Raw genomic sequence first — 22151 nt, 5'->3', positions numbered from 1 at the left:
TGGTTCTATAATGTATGACTGACTCCAAGACCTATGTTTTTTCATTAAGGTACTTGTGAGAAATGCTCTATTTGTATATACATTTTGCTGTAATAAATATTTCAAGAACAACAGAGGCTTTCAAATTTGTGTTTATACAAATATACGCCTGCAATAAAACACCTATTTCTTGTGTTTTCTGTGATTTAACATAATGGTCTTTAAGCAAGTTAGCTAAACCAGGTATTCACGCTACAATCGAGACTAAAATATCCTTTAGTCAGAAATGCAGAGTTGTAAGTTTCCTTTTTGTGGATAATTTTCCACACAAAATTTGTGAAAAAGTGAATTTAAAAAGCAAGTTTAATTTCAATTTATAATTTGGTCTCTCCTAGTTACATTAATAATTGCAAAGAACTGGGTATGGTGCTCATAATGAGAAGAAAATTTGTCACTTATTAATGTAAAAAGGACGCCATGGCCTAGCGGTAGATAGTGAGCTAGACTGTTAACCCGCAAACCTCGAACTCAAATCTGGGTTCAAATCAGTAGAATGTCAAGAGTCCACACAGCTCTGATGGGTACCTGACTCACATTAGGGAAACAAAGGTGGCTTCGCAAAGTGCTGACTACATTATCCCCTTGTATGCCACAGTCATTGAAACAGATGAACTCTACTTCATCTGCCCCATGTATCTTGGGCCCAAATGGGAAAATATGATGAATGTCTAAAAAGTTATATCAAGACACATTTGCAATTTAATTATGACAAAAAGTCATCATTTCTTTAAAGATAGGTAACTCAAGTCAAATTACATATTGAAGCATGTCAATTTAGCAACACAATAATTTAACAAAAAGTTTTCAGTTGTTTTATTTCTCAAATAATTATATTTCCGTATTGAATTTAGCCAGGTAACATAACTATTTTGTATAAATAAAAACTTTAAAAGGCAAGTGTTAAAAGATCTTCACTATATTATTACAATTATATTACAACTGTGATTAATCTTTTGAACATAGTTCTCTGTAATAATCTAGTCTCAAAAAACAGAAATAAAATAACAAGAATTAATTCTGATTAAAAAAAACAACTTTAAAGGCCTTATAACAAATAAGCAAAACATAAATAACAATAGTAAAATTTCATTAAAAAGTGTTGAATTTTCAGTTAGATCTAACTTTTCAATAATTGAAATTAACAAACAGATCACTCAGAGAAAAAATAATCACTCTTTAACTATGCATCAGGTAGGCCTTTTCAGCTTGTTTAATGGGTGATCCACTCCACTAAATGTGGAAGAGGATCCACATTAGTAGTTTCTTATAGAGGTAGGAATGAAAGCATAATACAACACACATGAATTGCTGATGAGAATACAACAAAATAAATAGTCTTGTTTGTAGTTTTCAAATGTGAATTACCCTTATGTTGATAGATTATGTGATTACAATAAACCATTCTGTGAGCTATAAATGATTAAAAAATTTGACAATTACAAGTCAAGCAAAAACTTAAATAATGCTACTAAAATCTATAGCCAAAAACTTCATCAGTAATTAGATCTTCACAAAACATCTTTTGTTTTAAGCTTTTTATATAATAAGTGTAAATTCCTTGATCATTATTTAATAATATGTAAGCAAACTGGCACCTGATTATAAAAAAAAAAATTAAAATATATGTGTAACCATATTAAGAAGGTAAAACTCAACCATTATTGCTATGAATCTTTACTATTTAATTTGAATATTTATTTTCACATGGAAGAATAGTTTAATGTTATTGCTTTTGTGTCTACACTTCTAGTTTTAAAATAACACAACTAAGTTTCCTGCAAATGAACACAGGACTTTTTAAAGTTTTCGAATAAAAAAACAAACAACCTTTGTCCAAAATTAAACAACTGCTGCCTTGCAAATCCAGAAAGAAAAGCAGGTCAAAGTTGGAGTCTACTGGCCATATGGCGCGTAACATGTTGACACATTATAATTAATTATATTGTAGTAAATCACATCCAATATTACAATTAAGAATAAAGAAGAAGAGTTGAACTTAATATTTATCTATAGCATGTAAAGAAATAAACAGTCTCTGTCCAAAAATGTAAACAATAAAAAAATCCAAAGAAACATAATAAGGTAGCATTTGTGAAATAGGGAAATTGCTGATTCAGAATAAACTAAAGATGAATTTTATACATATAAACTGAATCTAGAAGAATAAAGGTCAAAGAAACTGTTTTACAATTCAAAGCTGAAAGAAGAAATATAATTAGAAATTAAAAAGTTATTTAGAATTCAGACAGTTTTAAAGAAACAACATAAGACAAATAAAACACAAAAATGCAATAGAAATCTCTGTTAAGCCACAGAAAAATTGTAATACCAACAATAGAGATCCAACGTAAATTGTAAAACACAAATTTGAAATGAGAAGTTATAATTTCCATCACATAAAAAGTTTTATTTCATGGAAACAACAAACTTAAATATTTGTAATAATAAATGTATGAAATCTTAGTTTAAACAGCCAATATTGCACTCATTGCATGTAACTTTTCTTATCAGTAAACATTTAATTTAATGGTCATTTTTGTTTTTTATTTTGGAAAGAAAACATATATATATCAGTCATTAATTTTTTATATAATTCCTTTAAAAATAGAATTAAACTAATGAAAAATTAGGAGTTTCTAGATATTAATTAATATCTTTCATGAAGTAAATATTTTAATCATTAAAACAATACTGTATCACATTCAGTCACATAAATAGGAATGTTTAATATATGGAAAGACTAGCAAAATAATATAATTTTATGTTAGTTTTTTTTAAAACACTTTGTATAAGAACAACAGTCATTTAATTTACTGTAAATCATCACTGGATGGAATGAAAAATATTTTTCTATAGTATCACAGCTCTTATTGGACGGATTGTATGTGGTAGCAAAAATGTTATATTTATAATACTTATATAACAAGATGAAAAATAAAATGTTTTGTAAATATTCCTTGATATTTTAATAATAGATAAAATTGGTCTGAGGATTAACAAAATCCAGAAAAAATGTATTCTGTAAAAGTATCGAATTTTATACATTTTTTATTCAAAATGTCTAAAAAGTTCTATGCATCCCTAAGTACCTCGAGTTAAAATTTCTTTCTAGTATTATTTCTACCAAGTGGTATCTACTATCACAGTTTACAAATTTAATAATACTCTTGTCCGTTTCGCTTCTTACGAGGCTTTTTATTAGATACGGAAGGTAGTGCATCAAGGCGGGTGGGCTTTCTTATCATCTCGTCAATATGGAGCTGTCCATGGACTTGTGCCGCACGTAAATCTTTACTCACTGGGTCCTCGTCAAATTGGAAATTGTGCATGTTTGAGTTGGAACCGGGAACTGATGGCCGTAATGAGCCTCGTACTTCTTGCATATCTAAAAAAATATATTATTTTGTTCATATAAAACATATTTTAACACTTTAAAGACTGTTTAATGAGACTTGCAAATATATGATAACACTGAGTTTAAATAAGCAGCTAAACAATTTCACTAAACATGTCATAAGCACACCAGAAAATTGTTTAAAAGAAAGATTTTATTCTAGATAAGACACAAAAATATGCTCTAAACGTTTCTAAAAAAATGTTCTCATACATTCAACTAATATCCAAATTAAAAATGATTATTTCTGCAAAACAGAGAATAATATTAAAGAGAAAATCTGTTAAAATTATAATAAAGTGGCCAACTTACTAAATTTGTTAACTGATTCATTCGAATTTATAAGCTGTGAGGCCCTCCTTGGTTGAAACAAATGGCTCTGATCCTCAGCCCGAAACAGTTTCTAATTTTTAAAAAATAGATTAATATAATAATATTGTTAAACTCTGCACATTTAAGAATGCTTGAAAAACGACCTTTGTACTTTTACAAAAATTGTAAGTAGTTTCCAGCAATTTAAAGCTTATAACAAGACAAATGGTCTTTTATAATTGAGTTTTAGCAGTTACCTCTCTTAGCTTTTCATCCTCAAAGTCTTCTTCAAAGTCTCCATTCATCCCCATTGTTCTATTACGAGCATCTATCTTTCCATTTGGTAGAACTGTCCCTATGAAAGATGTTGTATAAATGATGTTTTAATGAGAGAATTAAAGCTTTCTATATTTTGAAAATTGATGTAAATGATGTAATGATGCTTAACGACAATCTTAAATAACTATGTTGTAATCTTGAGTACTAGTTATAAGAAGTCAATGTCTTAGAGACATTGGAAAACAAGTTAAGGATTTAAAGAAAAGCACTCCATAATTCCTAGCATATATTAAACTTCAAGAAATTAAGTAAAATCGGACAAAGATCTAAACAAATAAACTACATCTTTATTATCTGAGGTTTTAAGAATATCTCATTATTTATAGAGGATGCTGCTTTCCTTTTAAATAGAATTTATATCTGTTTCATCCTTATATTTAGATAAGTTAACTATTTTGATATTGACATGACATTTGTTTACAATAAACAAAAGATTTGTCTTGTTCACTCACCTGTAGTGGGCAGAGCAGTCCGGTCAATCGACAGTTTAGGCAGAACCCACTTCTCCATCTCCTCGTTGTACTTGCTCTCCATACGTATTCTGTCCAGATTGTAATAGTTGCAGTCACGTCTCAGGCAAGGGTGGATTTTGTCCACTAGTGCCTCCAGGTAAGCAATCTGTCTGTCCTGTTTTCTGATTGTGTCAAGGTAATCCATGCGGTCAAACTCAAACTCTGATTGTATGTCGATTATGTCCCTTTCAAGGCTCTCAATCTAAACACAGAACAAAAATGATTTGTTTTAAAATATTTGATTTCTAAAGTAAAGAATGTGTTACTGAATTGATTGATAATAAGATTTAATTAAAACATATCTAAAGTAATAGATTAGTTTAAATTGATTTCTAATTTTTTAGTGTTAAGCTTTTTAAACTTAATTAAAAACAATAACTGTGAAATGATTTATTAGTGACTGAAGAAAGAGAAAACAAAAATATTACCCTGGTTTTTCTTTCTTCTAGAACTTGTGTTTTCACTCTGAGCTCATCCTGCACACTGTCAAATATACTGAGCATAATTCCATCATCTTCTAAATTTTTGTTGGCAGCTGTTAAAAATTTTGAAAATATGAATCATTTAAACAAGAAAAACATCACAGAGAAAACAGTACTAAAACACCCCTCTTTCAGTAAACACAAGTTATCTAAAATATAATCTTTATTATAAAATATATTTATTTATTAAATAGATAACACATATTTCATAAGATACTACTTTAAAAACTAATGTAAGCACTAATTCTAAAATTATCTTGTATCATAACACTGAACCTGTAGCAAAAATACATTTAAAAAAAATTTGAACTGTAGTAGAACAATTTAAATCTAGCATCAGTCTAAAAATCGGTTAGTACAACCAACTTATTTCTAACAGCCTTAGCTTTTCCGATCTAGCTTTTGTCTAATGTTGTTAACACTTAGGACTTAGGCTAACATCTACCTTTACTTTTACCTAATTATAAAATATCTGCCGATCTAACATGTCAAATTATATTAGCATTGACCATCTAAATTTTTCTGATTACAATTACTGACCACTTAGCTAGAGCCAAATAATGTTAATACTGACCATCTAGTTTTTGTCTAATGATATTAGCACGTTGTAATTTCCTGTCATGTTCTTGCTTGACTATTTCATTGTCAGCATTCTCTCCACCAACCATCTGCTGCTGTAAGGCCAGAAGTCTAAAAAAGTGGATTGGAAATTTTATTTTCAAAATTATATTTGAAAGCCATATGTAAAAAATAGACAAATAATTAAAAAAAAGTATTTACAATACAAAAAAGAGTTACAATATAGTTGCAATTGATTTTACATGAATGTAAGTAATTTTCTAATTCTTTTATTTGAGTTATTAAATTCTTTGGGATAAAATTCAACATTTTCTTTTTTGAGTTATTAAATTCTCGAAGTTAAAATTCAAGTTTAAAAAAAAAAAAAATAGAAAAAATCTATGCTTAAAAAAATTTAACAGCTTCAATATAAGAATTAAATTTTTATTTAGAAATTTTTATAAGTTTATAAAAAAACAGAAAAAAACGGACAAATATAACTATTAAGAAAAATAATGTCAACATAGTATTGTAGTTAATCTTCAAAAAACTGATTAATTCAATAAATACTTTTAAGAAAGAAGTTTTTGATTTTGTTAATGACAGTTTTTTTTTGTTTGCTTAATCTGATAAATATTTTATGATTTTTAATATGGATTACATTATGGATGAGTTGTCTACGGAAAAGTAATTTGTTATCTGCTTATTACCTGGCCAAAGCCTCCTTTTGTTTCATTTCCATGTCAACTTCCTGCACAGGGGAGGAGTTTGGTCGAGAGATACCTTCATCGTCAATCTGACGTCTTTGTAATGTCTGCTGTTGTTGCTGTTTGATGCGCTGAAGCTGTTCCTGCTGCTCCTTGAACAGTGATTCAGGAACAACAACTTTGCCCCCCACCCCTGGCACTTCCTGAAGAAAGGGAGTTAAAACGTGTTACATTGAATTCTGCTAAGATTTCTTTTGTAAAACTAAAATTTGGTATAGATCTATATAGAATAAAAAAAAAAAAAACCAAGAACAAACACACAATAACTGCACTTTTGAAAATAAACTCAACTAATAAAAAAAGTCATATAACTAGCAATAGTCATTTACCATAGAATTATTTTTAGCAACGTAACAAAAAAAAAGCATACATTTTGCGCATATTAAATCTTAGTGTAAATAAAGAATAACCAAGATTCAGAGCAAACTACTTAATTATATACCAGTTTTTCAAACAAGCAATTAACCATACATAAATTTAAAAGATACTCAGTAGCTTATGTTTTTAAACAGTAAAAAAATAATCTTAATCAGACTGGAATCCATGTTATAGAATGCTTATGCACACATTAAATAACATTGTTACCATAATTTAAATCTATTTTAACAGTTTTAGATTTAGCAATAGTTGTGAAGCTTTAAAGAAAATCAATTTTGTCAACCCAAATTTTAAAAAAAGTAATATTTTAAAAACAAATTAAATTAAGCAAATGAAAAACATTAATTCAAAATAAAATCCAACACCATTTCTACCTCCACTTTCATTTCTTCTACCTATCAAAGTAAAAATGTCTAATATTATGCAAATCAGTATGAAAAAAACTACATGACACTTATAAATGATTATGCTAAAAAAAAAGTAAGATTTTTTTTATAGTGCTTAAGAAAATAAAATTAGGTAATATTAAATGACTGTATTTTTATCAGAAATTTAAAGTACAATTTCAAACATTAAATGATCACAACGTATTTTTAAAAATTGAGTTTTTTTGTATTTTTTTTATTCAAGTTCAAGAATGAATCACTACAATTAATTACAACTGGAAAATGTAAAAAAAAACTAAGTGGAATATTATTTTTAAATTTATAACAATCAATTGCTAAATAATAACAAAAACCCCAGCAAACACTTAGCACTTAAGCAGCAAATTAACTGTTCATGGTAAAAAATTTTTTCGTTCAAACAGTCCATACCAGGCTTATTTCTTCAATCTGTCACACAAAAGACTGAAATTACTATTGGTACAGAGGTTTTTAAAAAATGTTTTATTCAAAAACATTTTATGCTCTGTGAGCTTAGAAATTTTGTACTGAATCATTTCTAGCTGATGAAGTTTCAATCAATAAAATGTTTTGATAGTAGATGAGTACTAAATAGTAGCTTTGAAAATTACGTAGCTAAACAGTAATTGCAATGTAATTTTTTTAATATTCCTAATAATAAAAACATATTAATTTGTATTCAAAGTGTAATGCTTTTGAAATTAATATCCATGAGAAAACTGTTCAAAATGCAAAACAACAACAAAAAACAACCAACCAAATCCCACATTTTAAAAAAAGCAAATTAACACAAAAAAAAAAACAAAAAACAGTTGAAACAATTAAAGAATTTTGTGCAATAAATTAGCTGAAACATCTTTGAATCTTACCTCTTCATTGTCTTCAACCTTTCATTAAATGGAATTTCAATAAACTTAAAATTTATAAAAATTTCATTAATCGAACAGTTAAATTATTCCCTAATTATCATATGTGGTTTTGTAAAAAGTTTATTAGCCAACAAAAATTAAAATAAAATTCAGTAAAGAAAAGATGGTTTTTGCACATCTAGTAACAAGACATTGTTAAGGATGATGATGATGTAGGCCTACTTATTAATGTATTTCTGTTAAGGAATACATTTATTAAAGCTTTAAAAGCAAATTAAAAAGTAGGCCTATTTCATCAAATGATATTATTTTTTTTTCCTGATGTATTTTTTAGAAACTTATTTTGCACACATTCTAGTTTTAGAAAACAAAATCCTATTATTTAAGAAAAAAAAAAAAGAAAACAGAGAGTTAAATTTAAAGAAAGGTAACATAAATTTTAGAAACAATATTCACCTTTTCAATTCTTGGCAACCCATCAGGGCCAAGTATAATTGGTTTTCCTATATCAGATACATCTGTTAACAAGTAAATCTCTAATTATAATATATTGAACAAACATTTGTATCATCACTAAAAGACATTAATTGTCACTTTTTAAATTTAAGATATTAAAAACATCAGAATCATGATTTAGAGAAATTACATGTTAAGTTTAAGCATTATCTGTTTAATAATAGTATAACTGTCATCTTAATAAATGTAATGCTTTGTGATTGATGATTTGTGACATTTTTATGAAAAAAAGTAAAGTATTACCAGGTCCAATTATCAATAACTCATCATTAGTTGTGGATGAAGGTCGTGTGGTAGAATCAATAATTTTCTTTTTCTGTTTCTTCTCTTGCTCTATTGATTGTAAAGATAAAATAAGGATGAGTCAATATTTAAGTTTTTATAATTTAGATTGACAGTTACTTTATGATTATTTATAGTACAAAATATTAAAGCTATTTGGAAATTTAAAATGTTTAACAAGATTAAAAAATTTGAAATCAGCATATAAAATATGTAGTATGCTTGTAATAGGAAGTCAATTCATTATTGTAAAAAAAAGCAAACTGATTAATATTAAATTATTAGTTGTTATGAAAATAATCAAAATATATAATTTTAATGTGTTTGTATAACAACTCAAGATATGGTTTAAGGGTGATTTTCTTATTTGGGTTTGTGTTTCTTATATGTATCCAGTGTTATAGCTCTATAGAAAGTATTACAAAACTTTAAAAACAGGCCATTTAGATAAGAAGTTATCATAGGACATGTTGTTATCTAAGTGATAAAATACATAAACAAAATCTACAAAAATAGCCACTTAAACATGTCATTTTTATTCTTGCTTAGTCATTGAGCTGATAATGGAAAAAAAAATTTTGTTTAATCAAAGCCATCTCAACAAACCTTCTTAATTATTTAAATGTAAAATAAATTAGAACAATACATGTTTCATCAGTTTTGGTTAGGTTTTAGAAAGTTTTTTTAAATAATGTACCTAAAATATTTCATTATTTATTAAAGTTATCTTTATTTCCAATACTAGAAGAAATGAATAGTAATAAAAGACAGTCTAACATGTTATAAGCAAATACTTGCATAGAAATATACAAAACTGAATAAGAAGTTATAATCTACATATTGAAAATTATGTTTGACAGTTATAGAAATATTGGGTTACTTGATTTTAAGGTCAATAAAGATTTAAAGTAAGTGCCAGATATACTAACATGTTTGAAAATTTAAATAAAAGAAAATTTAAAGTTTTATAATAATAACATTGTGAAAGTGTTTCAGGCTGTGATGCTATTTAAGAGAAATAAAAACAAATATTAATCAAAACATACTCCAAGTGAGCTAAACATAAAAAAACAGACCAAAGGAAAAAACTATGAGCATGTCAAAATGATAATAATTCAAAATACAACAATATTTAAAACTGTGAATTTTTAAAAAATTGACATAAATAAACCTACATTCTATACACCAACACACAACTTTGACACAAGTAAAGAATAATGAGAACTACTATTTTAAGTGTTCTAAACCATAAATGTTTTAGAAATTAAAAACAAATTATTTATTCCCAAACATGTTTGAAACAAAAAAACTTTTTATTGTGATAATATAAATCAATGATTGTTTCAGTTTTAAGTTATGGTAGTGAAAGTTTTACAATCAGCTATATAGCAGGTTTTGTAGTACTTAAGGAAAAAGACACATGAAGCATTCCACAAATGGAACATTAAAGTCTTGAAGAATTTGTAAGCCAATAGTTTTACTCATAAACTCACCATGAAATAAATATTAAACAAACTTCAATGAATGATTGACAATTAATTAAAAGAAAAGAACGGTTCCCAGAAAGAACCGCAACGGAAAAAAGCGCAACGGAAAAAAGCGCAAATCAAAAAGCGCAACGGAAATAAGCGCACACGGAAAAAAGCGCAAAGAGAAAATAGCGCACACAGAAAAAAGCGCAAAGAGAAAAAAGTGCAAACGGAAAAAAGCGCAAAGAGAAAAAAGCGCACACAGAAAAAAGCGCAAACAGAAAAAAGCGCAAACGGAAAAAAGCGCAAAGAGAAAAAAGCGCACACGGAAAAAAGCGCAAAGAGAAAAAAGCGCAAACGGAAAAAAGCGCAAAGAGAAAAAAGCGCACACAGAAAAAAGCGCAAACAGAAAAAAGCGCAAACGGAAAAAAGCGCAAAGAGAAAAAAGCGCAAACGGAAAAAAGCGCAAACAGAAAAAAGCGCACACGGAAAAAAGCGCAAACGGAAAAAAGCGCAAACGGAAAAAAGCGCAAACAGAAAAAAGCGCAAACGGAAAAAAGCGCAAACAGAAAAAAGCGCACACAGAAAAAAGCGCAAACAGAAAAAAGCGCAAACGGAAAAAAGCGCAAACAGAAAAAAGCGCACACAGAAAAAAGCGCAAACGGAAAAAAGCGCAAACAGAAACAGAAAAATGCGCAACCGGAAAAAACACAACGAAAAATGTGCAAAAGAGAAATTTAGCACAAAGACCATATGGACTAGATGACACATTTATACATGACTGTTAAGGCTGCTGTGAGAGTGTCGTGTTTGATCACGTGATCTACTACCATTTAAAGCGTACCACTAACATCTGCATTCCCATCACCACGATACAGGCGATAATCACTTTACACAATGCCTATTATTTTCTTGGTCAATAATTATTCAACTACTATTCTCGTATAAACATAAAACTATCGACATTACACGAAGTATCTTTCACATTCTCCCTAGTCCGAACTACCTAGCTTGCATACTATAACAACCCGTTCCTATGGCAAAACTTCACTCTCTTTCATCCGCGTCATCAAACATGCATTCGTCATATCTCTCGTAACAACATTCATTCGCACCAAAATAACAATTTTGTATTTAATATTTTTTCACATCATGACGCACCTACCTACCTACCCTTTACTACCCACCTACCCACTTACCCACCTACCCACCTACCCGCCTACATACTTACCAAACTACCCACCAAAAAAGTATCGGCGAAGTTCGTAAACTGTACTAGACATCATTTTTTTAATGAAAATTCATTGACATCATTGACATATGTTACATATATGTTACATTTTGCGACAACCTTAATTAGTGCGTTGGGCTTGTATGAAAACTCACTTCGAACTAACTCAATTACATGCTATTTATTTTAACATTACACGGTAAGCGTCACCCAACTGTTGTGATGTGAGGTGAGGACAGGTTCGACAATAAACCAACACGAAAGTACGAATGAGACATAGATTGCCTATTAGAGAATGGACCCCTTAACTTTCCTAACCCCACCATTTATTATACCCTACCTAACCTCTAAATTTCCTGCACTAAATGTCACTTCCCTCCCAATCGTTCCTATTCTACAGAATTGTGTACTATTTATTTACATTCTTTTATCTCAATATAACTAAAATAGACTTTTGTTTGAAGGATAATGAAAACATGTAAACAAAAGGGACGCTACTCTAAATCTATGCGAATACTTATATGCAGTGGCGTAGGCAGGGGGGGGTTTATGGGGGGTCATAACCCCCCCATAGACCCCTCGGTATATATATATATATATATATATATATATATATATATATATATATATATATATATATATATATATATATATATATATATATATATATATATATATATATATATATATATATATATATATATATATATATATATATATAAAGTATGAGGGGGGTGGATATCAAAGTTTAAGGGGGGTACAATCGAATGTTTGAGGGGGGAAAACGTCTGGAAGAAACACTGCATGTAGCCTGATGTTATTATAAAACTTCATCTCTCTTTGTTTCTTTATAAAAAGGTTACGGAAGGTTTTTAATGTATTTTACTGAAATGTGAAAAAATATTAAATACAAAATTGTTATTTTGGTGCGAATGAATGTTGTTACGAGAGATATGACGAATGCATGTTTGATGACGCGGATGAAAGAGAGTGAAGTTTTGCCATAGGAACGGGTTGTTATAGTATGCAAGCTAGGTAGTTCGGACTAGGGAGAATGTGAAAGATACTTCGTGTAATGTCGATAGTTTTATGTTTATACGAGAATAGTAGTTGAATAATTATTGACCAAGAAAATAATAGACATTGTGTAAAGTGATTATCGCCTGTATCGTGGTGATGGGAATGCAGATGTTAGTGGTACGCTTTAAATGGTAGTAGATCACGTGATCAAACACGACACTCTCACAGCAGCCTTAACAGTCATGTATAAATGTGTCATCTAGTCCATATGGTCTTTGTGCTAAATTTCTCTTTTGCACATTTTTCGTTGTGTTTTTTCTGGTTGCGCATTTTTCTGTTTCTGTTTGCGCTTTTTTCCGTTTGCGCTTTTTTCTGTGTGCGCTTTTTTCTGTTTGCGCTTTTTTCCGTTTGCGCTTTTTTCTGTTTGCGCTTTTTTCTGTGTGCGCTTTTTTCTGTTTGCGCTTTTTTCCGTTTGCGCTTTTTTCCGTTTGCGCTTTTTTCCGTTTGCGCTTTTTTCCGTTTGCGCTTTTTTCCGTGTGCGCTTTTTTCTGTTTGCGCTTTTTTCCGTTTGCGCTTTTTTCTCTTTGCGCTTTTTTCCGTTTGCGCTTTTTTCTGTTTGCGCTTTTTTCTGTGTGCGCTTTTTTCTCTTTGCGCTTTTTTCCGTTTGCGCTTTTTTCTCTTTGCGCTTTTTTCCGTGTGCGTTTTTTTCTCTTTGCGCTTTTTTCCGTTTGCGCTTTTTTCTGTTTGCGCTTTTTTCTGTGTGCGCTTTTTTCTCTTTGCGCTTTTTTCCGTTTGCGCTTTTTTCTCTTTGCGCTTTTTTCTGTGTGCGCTTTTTTCTCTTTGCGCTTTTTTCCGTGTGCGCTTATTTCCGTTGCGCTTTTTGATTTGTGCTTTTTTCCGTTGCGCTTTTTTCCGTTGCGGTTCTTTCCGGCCACCGAAAAGAACATATTCTTTAAAAATATTTTCATTTATATGTTAAGGAGCAATGATAATTAAATTTAATTACAAAAAGTTTTAAATATTTAGTAACTTAAAAATATTTTGATATACTTTTTAGTTATTTTAGCAGAAGAACAGCTTTTACAATTTAAAACTATCTTATAATTTACATTTATAACAAAAAACAGATGTGTTTATGTTAATGCATAAAATAATTCCCAATGCACAAAGCAAAAATGACGATGAGAATTTTGCTAAATATTTAAACATGCAAAAGTAATAGAAACATCAAAAACAGACAAGAAAAAAAGTAATTGTAATTTAGAGGTTATTGTAGTTATATTTTGAAAAAATATATAAAAAGTTAATATCAATATGATGAGAAAATAAGTTTATAATCAGTTAAGGCCCTGTATACAATTTTTAGGAAACAAATGTAATAGTATTGATGTGTACAAATCATGTGTTAAAAGAATACTGAATACTGTGAAAAGATACTGAAAAAAAAATGCAAAATTTAATGTGCTTAATTGATTTAGTATGTTTTTTCTTGTTATTCTAAGAGAATTTTTAAATAAAAAAGATTTTCCATCATCTAAATACATTATGTTGTTTATGTTAAGAAATCATATTTGATTAAAGATTGTACTTAAATTTCAAAATAACTGAATCAAAATAATAGTAATACGGCTACTTAAAATAAAAATAAAAAAATTTAATTTAAAAAATTAAATGGGGGAGACATCAACTCTTTAAGACCGGAACCACACTCCCAGCATTCGATGCATTGACCTGCAGTACTGCAAAGATGCTCTCAGTTGTCAATATTAAAAAAAAATTACTCAGTTGTTTACTCAATTACTCAATTATTTTTAATTGTGTCAACTTCTTTTAGTTTTTTGGCACTACTGATTTAACATTTTTATAACTTTTAAATACCCACTTGCAAAACATTTTTATATTACACTGCATTACTCCATTCATATGCCACTTCTAAATAATTACAGTTTTTTGCAATAACACTAATCTTATTGAAAACTATCTGAAAGATGGAGATTCTTTGGCTTTCTGTGAATGAAAACTAATTTAAAATGGGTTTTATGAGGAGGAGTGAATTTTTTTCCATGTTTTATTATTTTTTCTTGTTTAAAACTAAGTACATAGCTTCTTCAATAAATAAGTAATTATTTAGATAGAACATGAAAACGATTCTGATGATAAAGAGCTAAGGTAATGAAGAGTTAATGGTTTTAAATTTCAATTAACATAGACCTAAAGTTAAAATTGTATTAGTTCTCATCAGATTTAAAGACTTTTTTGTTTAATCACATATTTTTCTTCACACATTACTAAGTTTGTTCTCTTTCTTTATTTGTTCCCTACCTATATATGTCCCATTTTTATATTTGTTCCATGTCTATGTTTGTAGTTGAAGACTTAATTACAACAGCACTTCACAGCAACAGATGTTACATTAATTACAGGTGCTATTATTTTAAATAAATAATACATTGTAAATGTTAAGTTTTATAAAAAAAATAGATTGAAGAATTAGTGTCTTGGTAACTGTTGCTTCATCAGCTGCAGACCAAAAGAGTAAAGAGAAAAAAAAAAGTAGAAAACAAAAACAACCAAAAACCAACTATTCAAGCAAGGACTTACTCATTTCACCACTCTTTGCCTCTGCCTCCTCATCAAATTCTTCCTCGCCCAGTACTAATATAAGTAAGGGGATGAACAGGTCATGATTAGATATACACATATTACTATACTAAGCATGACACATCTTCAGGCTTTTCTTAAAAACTTATCTCAAACAATAAACAAGATTAAATTACAAATGAGGAGAACTGCATTAAAGATAATATATGTTTTTACTATATCTAAAAGATTGTGAAGATATTTTGCAAAGAGTCAAACAATAAATAAATGATATCTGAAATGTGAAAAAGAAATTGGCATGTGCATTTCTAGCCTAATCTAAAATGGCACGAGGTTAAATTTTATAAATCTATAAAGACTACGGCAATAAATTATTCAAAATGTGTTATCAATGTGGTGGAAAAGGTTGAAAATACTCAATTTAAATGTAGAAAATAATGCTTAATTTGAAATGTGTGAAAAAAATATTTAAAAGAGTTTTATTTACAATAAAAATTACCCACAGTGAGATGTTTAATAAATATGGCAACAATAAACAGTCTAATGATATAAACATATAACAAGATACCTTTTACATAAATAAGTTACAATGCCACTGTAAGCATATAACAAATTGCTGTAAGTCTTTACTAGAACAAAACAAAAATAAAGAATATACTCAGGGAAATACATTGCTTTAGTATTCATGCTGAGAAATAATTGCATTAAAGATTTCCTCTCACCTTGCGCTGTGGAGGGCAAGCCAGCTAACTGACCATCAACACTCTTCATTTTGCTATCATAGAAAGCCCTCAGTTTGTCCATATCCTGCTGAAGCTTTACTTTGTTGCTCTTTTCTTCCTCAAATGCTGCCTTCATTTGAGCCATTTTAGCTTCATATTCCTTCAGGTGAAAACGAACAAACATTTGAAATGATTTTTCACTTACATACTCACATACAACAATAGGCATAGCCTTCTGCTAACACAGCTAGTGTTATTTATTGTTATCATTTTAAAAAACATTTTTATTATTTTAATTTTGATGATGATTTGATGTTGTTTTATAAAGAAATCTTTAGAGGATACATCAATTATTTCATTTCCATTTATTATACTTCATTTTCTGATTTAAAAAACCCAATACACATAGAAACCCATTGTAGATTGTGAGACAATTAAAATTTCAAATTTTCACTAATCGAATATATTGTACTAGTAGTTTATTTGATCTATGAGAAAGCTATGGCAGAAGTAAATGTAAAAAAATGAACTGGGTAAGACAGATTTTTTATCTACAAAAAGAAACATTACTACATTATTCCTAACTTATATAAGCTAATAGGTTTAGATAAGACCAGAAATTACTTTGTCATTTCTCCTAATTTGTAATAACAGATTAAAGTCATGTAAATTCTGTCTAACCTGTTTTATTCTCTCTTTTTCTCCCTCTAATTCATCTCTAACTGTGGCAGCATCTTGCTTGCTTTCCTTTTGAGCAGTAGCAGGGGCTAAATGGAAATTTTACCAAACATTATTTGTTCCAGTTACTTTTTCTCATATTCTGTAAACTTTTCATTTACCTTTTTTACTAAAAAAAATAAAGACATAGAAGTTTAAGTAAATTATTTTGTAATATATTGCAGCAGATTAGCCCACATTTTTAGATTAAAAATAAATAATTTATTTTTATAAAACTAATCCCAAAATGTTGGGCAGTGAATATGTAGTCTTTATTACTTATCTTTTATTTTTAACTTAATTATTATTATTTTAATAGTTTTTTTATTGTTTTTGCTATCAAGTACAATCATATTTAACGTCTTCGTATAGTCTTGTTTAAAATGTATCCCCTAGATTATCTAAGAACCTGACTTTATCTACGCTAAAATAATTTTACCTAATTCAACAGGTATTTGACCTGCCAGCATAGCTTTAAGTTTCTCAATCTCCTCTTGGTACTGCCTTAGCAAAGCATCCTTAGGATCTTCATTAATCTTTGGCTTGTTCTTGATGTTCTTGGCCCTGTTGGCATAACGAAGAGTGGACAGTGACTCCTCGTAGTTGTTGTCAGCTGGGGACAGGCAGGCTACCATCATGGTTTTAGTGTTACCTCCCAGTGAGTCCTGATTGTAGTCAAAATTAAAATACATTTAAAAGAAAAATCAGCTGAGATCACTCAAAAAGATAACACAATATATGCATCTATGTGTATATATAAAGATTTATATGTGTATATATACATATATACACAAACACATATATATATTTAGGGACGGAGTGTCTGAGCGGTAGAGAGCTGGACTGCTAACCCGTTAGTCACGAGTTCGAATCCGGGTTCAATTTAGTAGACCGTCCTCAGCTCTGATAGGTACCTAACTCATATTAGGATAAGTAAAGGCGGCTGGCATAGTGCTGACCACATTGTCCCTTTATTAGCAGTTTAAAAATAACACAATTTTTAATAAAGTGATCTATAATGTGACAGTTGTCTAACTTACTTTTACTAAAGTTATCTAACCTGTAAAGCTATTTATAAATATTTTTGTACAAGAACCAAATGCACAACTGGTAAGTTATAATTACCTGCAATAGCCTTGTAAGCTTGGAGTCTCTGTATGGTATATGCTTAGACTTGCCATCAACAAGTGCAGAAATAACATTTCCCAGTGCAGATAAAGACAGATTAATTTTTGTTGCTTCTTTAAGCCTATCTCCAGTGGCACCTAATTAAGTATAATTCAAAAACATGGAAAATTATTGGCTTCTTTTTACAATTCTAATATAAAGTATGTATTTGCTGGTATGACTACAATGGCTTGGCACTAGCCATAATCATAATGCATTGATTTTTAATAAAGATAAAAAAAACAACTCTTTACCTGTTTTTCCTTGTCTTTCGCTACCAGCAAGATCAACTAAATTAAGTTTCCCAGCTCGAATGTGATCCTCCCCCTCCTCATCTTGTGTGATCATCTCCATGTTGATAGAGAATATGGAGTGGCTGCGAGACGAGTCAGCATTCATTAGAGTTGCCCCTGTGCTGCGGTTTTGCCAACCCCGATTCATGATGCGCTCACACTCTGCTACATTGTGGACAGGATGCATGGATAGACCTGGCAGAACACACATAGATTAGGCAAGCCTCATTATACCATGAATTGATGCACTGATCAAGATACTGATCAAATTATAATTAATAATATCTATATAGACCTAGCAGAACATATAGATAAGACATGCTTCATTGTGCCATGAGTTGATGCACTGATCAAGTCATTGATCAAATTATTTTTAAATAACATCTATACAGACCTAGTAGAACACACATAAGAATAAAAGGCAAAAAAAATTGAGTTTGAAATAAAAGTTAATAAAGAGCCTTCTTTAAGACAGATTTTTTTTCCAGTTAGGTACAGCACATAGAGTAGAGCTAACTGCATTTAACAAATTGAACATGTTTTCTTGTTCTTGAATTCTAACTATTTTTGTATCAAAATATGAACTGGTTCACATGTTTTGTTAGGCTACTAATTATTTCAGTGAAATAAGAAACTTAGTAAAAGTAGATTGGACTTACAAATATGTAATTTTTCTTATACAAAAAGAGCAGAAAACACTATTCCGTTATAATTACTAAGTTTAAAATTGTCAATAAATAATGCATGTGAAGGGTTAGTCAAATGTATTTACCATTAACATAAACCCCCTTTTCAGGATGCTCTTTGAGCTCAAGCTTAGCTTTTACATCTTTCCCTAGAAGGTCTCTTATCTCTTCATTATAAATCTCAAGATATGAAGCATGTATAAGAAATTTGACTCCTTGCTTTATACTGATGGATTCAAAAATATGTGCAAATGCTCTGAAACAAAAAATTAAAAAAAAATTAAAAAAAAAAAAAATTAAAAAAAAAAAAAAATTGTTTTTAGTAATTGCAGATTTCAAGTAAAAAAAAAGAAAATTAATAAAATACTTAGAGTTATAAAAAAAAAACATCCCTTATTTGTTATTAAGGGAATTACTAAAATGCTTTTAAAATCTAACTAGTATAAGACAAGCATGATTTATATCAAAACATACCTTGGGATTATGCCTTTCTGTGTTGGTGGGTCTGTAATTCCTTGCATAGAGAAACTTTTGCCACAGCCGGTTTGACCATAAGCAAATATTGTTCCATTGTAGCCTTCAATGACACCCTATAAAAACAAAATAAGAAAAATAAACTTTGCACAACCAATTTTAAATATCAAACTTACTAAAGTAAAGTTCCCTTTTGGAGCCAGATGGTCCATGGGACAAGTAAAGTAGAGTTCACCTGTTTCTGTGACCTCAGCAATTGAAGGAATAGTGTGGTCAGCACTATGCCCAGCCATTTTACTTTGCCTAATGTGAGTTAGGTACCCACCAGAGTTGGTTGGACTCAGAGACTAAAACCTTCTAGTGAAACCCAGTCCATCAACCAGACTACAAAGTTTCATCAAAGAAGCAAAGAATCTAAAAAAGAAATATGAAATCGAAAATATCATTCCTGAAGCAATAAAAACTCAAAACCTCTCTCCGCCTTGGATCTCCCACTGTCATTTAACCATTTTTGACTCAATAGACACCATAGAAAAAAAATCTGACTATGATCTAAAAGAACTAAAGAAAATAACAAATAAACACATTAAGGATCAGTACCCCAGCAACACCAGGATTAGAGTTTTCACAGATGGCTCAGCTGAAGATGCCACAAAAAATGGCGGGGCTGGCGTCCTTATTGAATGGCCAAGCGGAGAAAGCCTGGAAAAGGCAATAGCCACAGGCAGCCTATCCGACAATTTTAGGGCAGAAAAAGAAGCTATTGAGCATGCAGCAAACCTCCTGTCAGAACACCCTGAATCACCGAATAGTCAGATTGTATTTCTTACAGATGCCAAAATCAGTCCTGCAATCCCTAAAAAATCCAGAGTCCTATATTCAAACACTTATGACAGCACTAGAGAGGCTAATAAATACCTGCAGCAGAATTGTGCTGCAGTGGATCCTGGGCCACTGCCAGATCCAGGGTAACGAGATCGCAGACCAGCTGGCAAAAATTGGGGGAAAGAAACCACAACCGGAAATTTCGCTACACCCAAAAGAAATAAAAAGAATAATAAAAAACAAACAAACGCAAATGTGGTCTGTCACACACCCTCACTACAATAAAGATGACGGCTATTATAATCTGACACAAAAACAACAATACATAATCTTTCGACTTAGAACAGGCCACAACAGACTAAATCAACACATGCACAGAAAACTGAAGGTTGGGTGTGGCGAAATGTGCCCTTGTGGCAAGGCCCCGGAAAATACGGAGCACGTACTTTAGGAATGTACTTTGTATAGCCAGGCACGAGTCAGACACTGGCCTCTGCCCACCCCACTCAGGGAAAAATTATATGGGGCACCTGCCAAACTGGAGACCACAGTCCGGTTTGTCCACGAAGTTGGACTTGTTGTCTGAATCCTCCACCATATTCACAATTAAGAAAGAAGAAGAAGAAGAAAGAAGAGTAGTGAAACCATATTGATTTTCTATCAATTTAAAAGTATGATTACATCTTTTCTTCTATTTTTATGATCTTCTTACCTCTACAAGAGGATATGCAATATCCCCATATATTTGTTCTGTTGTGGAATCTGTACCATATGCCCCATCAAAAGTGAACATTTTTGGTGGTGCCTTAGAATCTACTGAATTGATGATGCTGCACTGCCCTTTGGGAGTGTCCATGGTAATGACACAGTGGCAGTTGAGCCCTAACTCCCTCTGATTCATAGGTCGACACCTCACAATAACCTTCACACATTCTGCCATTTTGCTTTTAACTTAGCGATGGTTAACACTCTGTAGAGCAACATTCACATTTGTTATAAATCTAGCTATATTTAACAGAGATTTCTGGTTTACTGTTTAAGTATACAAGTTTACTTAAATCTGCACATTTCAAAATAAGGTAGTTTTTGCATAGGTAATTGAAACAAAAAGAAAATTTAAAAAATCATAACAAAAAAAAGATAGTTAAAAATATATAACATTGGTCAGCTGCTGGGTGTAAACTATAAGCTGTTAGTTTTCCATAACTTTCTCCAATCACTATATGATTTACATGATTTGTAGTAGTTGAATGATCTCAGAACCCCTTATACTTTGAGCCTAAAATGTATAGTTGACAAGAAATGGTTGTACATAATAATCCTAACTAATTAAAATAATAATGTGAAGTTTGTAAGACCAACTGAGAAGTAAATCCCTAAATATAATTTTCAGCCCAATTGATTTTATTTTTAAAAACTGCTTCTATCTTTATTATTTTTTTATTGATGTAATTTTGACACAGTGATATTCAAACTTTTTTTCATCATCAAAAAATCATAGGCCCTAATGAAAAATAGTTAAAAAATAATGCAAAAATAATTAAAAGAGTAGGCCTAAATACATAGTAAATATTACTAAATAACTTGTCTGAAATTAAAAAAAGGCATGATCAGTTTAAAAAAAAACAAAAAAAAAAAACAGGTCCTCCAGAATGTGAATAGCTGCTGACCTACAGTAACATTTAGTTAGAAGTAGGTCAATATAGATATATATTAAGTTAAACTAATTTAAATTTACTAAAAGCTTCGTTTGATAACAAGTTGGCGCCGTTGCCATGTGTAAACAAACAGAAAAAAATATAAATTCTGACATGAAATTCACTTTCTAATTCATGCCTAAATATTACTAGATCTAGATCTATATACATTACATATAATTGTGATTCCTAAAGTTAACGTTACCAATGAAAAATGTTTAACTTCCTATTACTAAAAAAATTACACTATTTTTCAGCTAATAAAATTGTCTTTCAAAAAATTGATTTTTTTAATGCCAGCAAGTAAACTTAGGATTCCGGAAGTTTATATTACGCCGGATGCAACGCCAAAGTAGCATTCATGTTCATGGGATTAATAATTTTCGCAAAATACTTT

The 22151-nt window shown here is 30.1% G+C and overlaps 1 protein-coding gene across 5 annotated transcripts; it reads right to left on the bottom strand.

The window, feature by feature from the left end:
* Positions 1-3139: 3139 nt before the first annotated feature.
* LOC131927203 (kinesin-like protein KIF17) lies at positions 3140-22084 on the bottom strand. 5 transcript variants are annotated; one of them, XM_059282937.1, is made up of 20 exons: positions 22000-22084; positions 20770-21027; positions 19233-19348; positions 18845-19014; positions 18034-18267; positions 17738-17877; positions 17052-17277; positions 16577-16662; positions 15896-16055; positions 15174-15227; positions 8814-8903; positions 8511-8572; positions 8055-8072; positions 6347-6546; positions 5653-5768; positions 5025-5131; positions 4537-4798; positions 4003-4100; positions 3746-3836; positions 3140-3424 (listed from the first exon to the last, which is right to left on the bottom strand). In XM_059282937.1, exons 2-20 carry the CDS (start codon positions 20995-20997, stop codon positions 3195-3197), a joined length of 2688 nt encoding a protein of 895 aa, XP_059138920.1. In that variant the 5' UTR covers positions 20998-21027; positions 22000-22084; the 3' UTR covers positions 3140-3194. The 5 variants fall into 5 exon arrangements, with proteins under 5 accessions (XP_059138920.1, XP_059138919.1, XP_059138918.1 ...); XM_059282936.1 differs by having other exon boundaries at positions 21960-22068; XM_059282935.1 differs by having other exon boundaries at positions 21929-22062.
* Between the last annotated feature and the right edge of the window lie 67 nt (positions 22085-22151).

The sequence above is a fragment of the Physella acuta genome, unplaced genomic scaffold (assembly GCF_028476545.2).
Source record: "Physella acuta isolate Inbredline_101_S28 unplaced genomic scaffold, ASM2847654v3 ptg001381l, whole genome shotgun sequence".
NCBI classification, from domain to species: domain Eukaryota; kingdom Metazoa; phylum Mollusca; class Gastropoda; family Physidae; genus Physella; species Physella acuta.
This window is presented reverse-complemented; position numbering and strand designations above follow the sequence as displayed.

Coding starts and splice junctions, on each gene's coding strand:
- LOC131927203 (XM_059282937.1), bottom strand. CDS start 20,997: ATGGCAGAATGTGTGAAGGTTATTGTGAGGTGTCGACCTATGAATCAG. Junction 8,573..8,813: donor GTTATTGATAATTGGACCTG/GTAATACTTTAC, acceptor ACTTGTTAACAG/ATGTATCTGATATAGGAAAA. Junction 5,132..5,652: donor CATTAGACAAAAACTAGATG/GTCAGTATTAAC, acceptor AATTTTTAACAG/CTGCCAACAAAAATTTAGAA.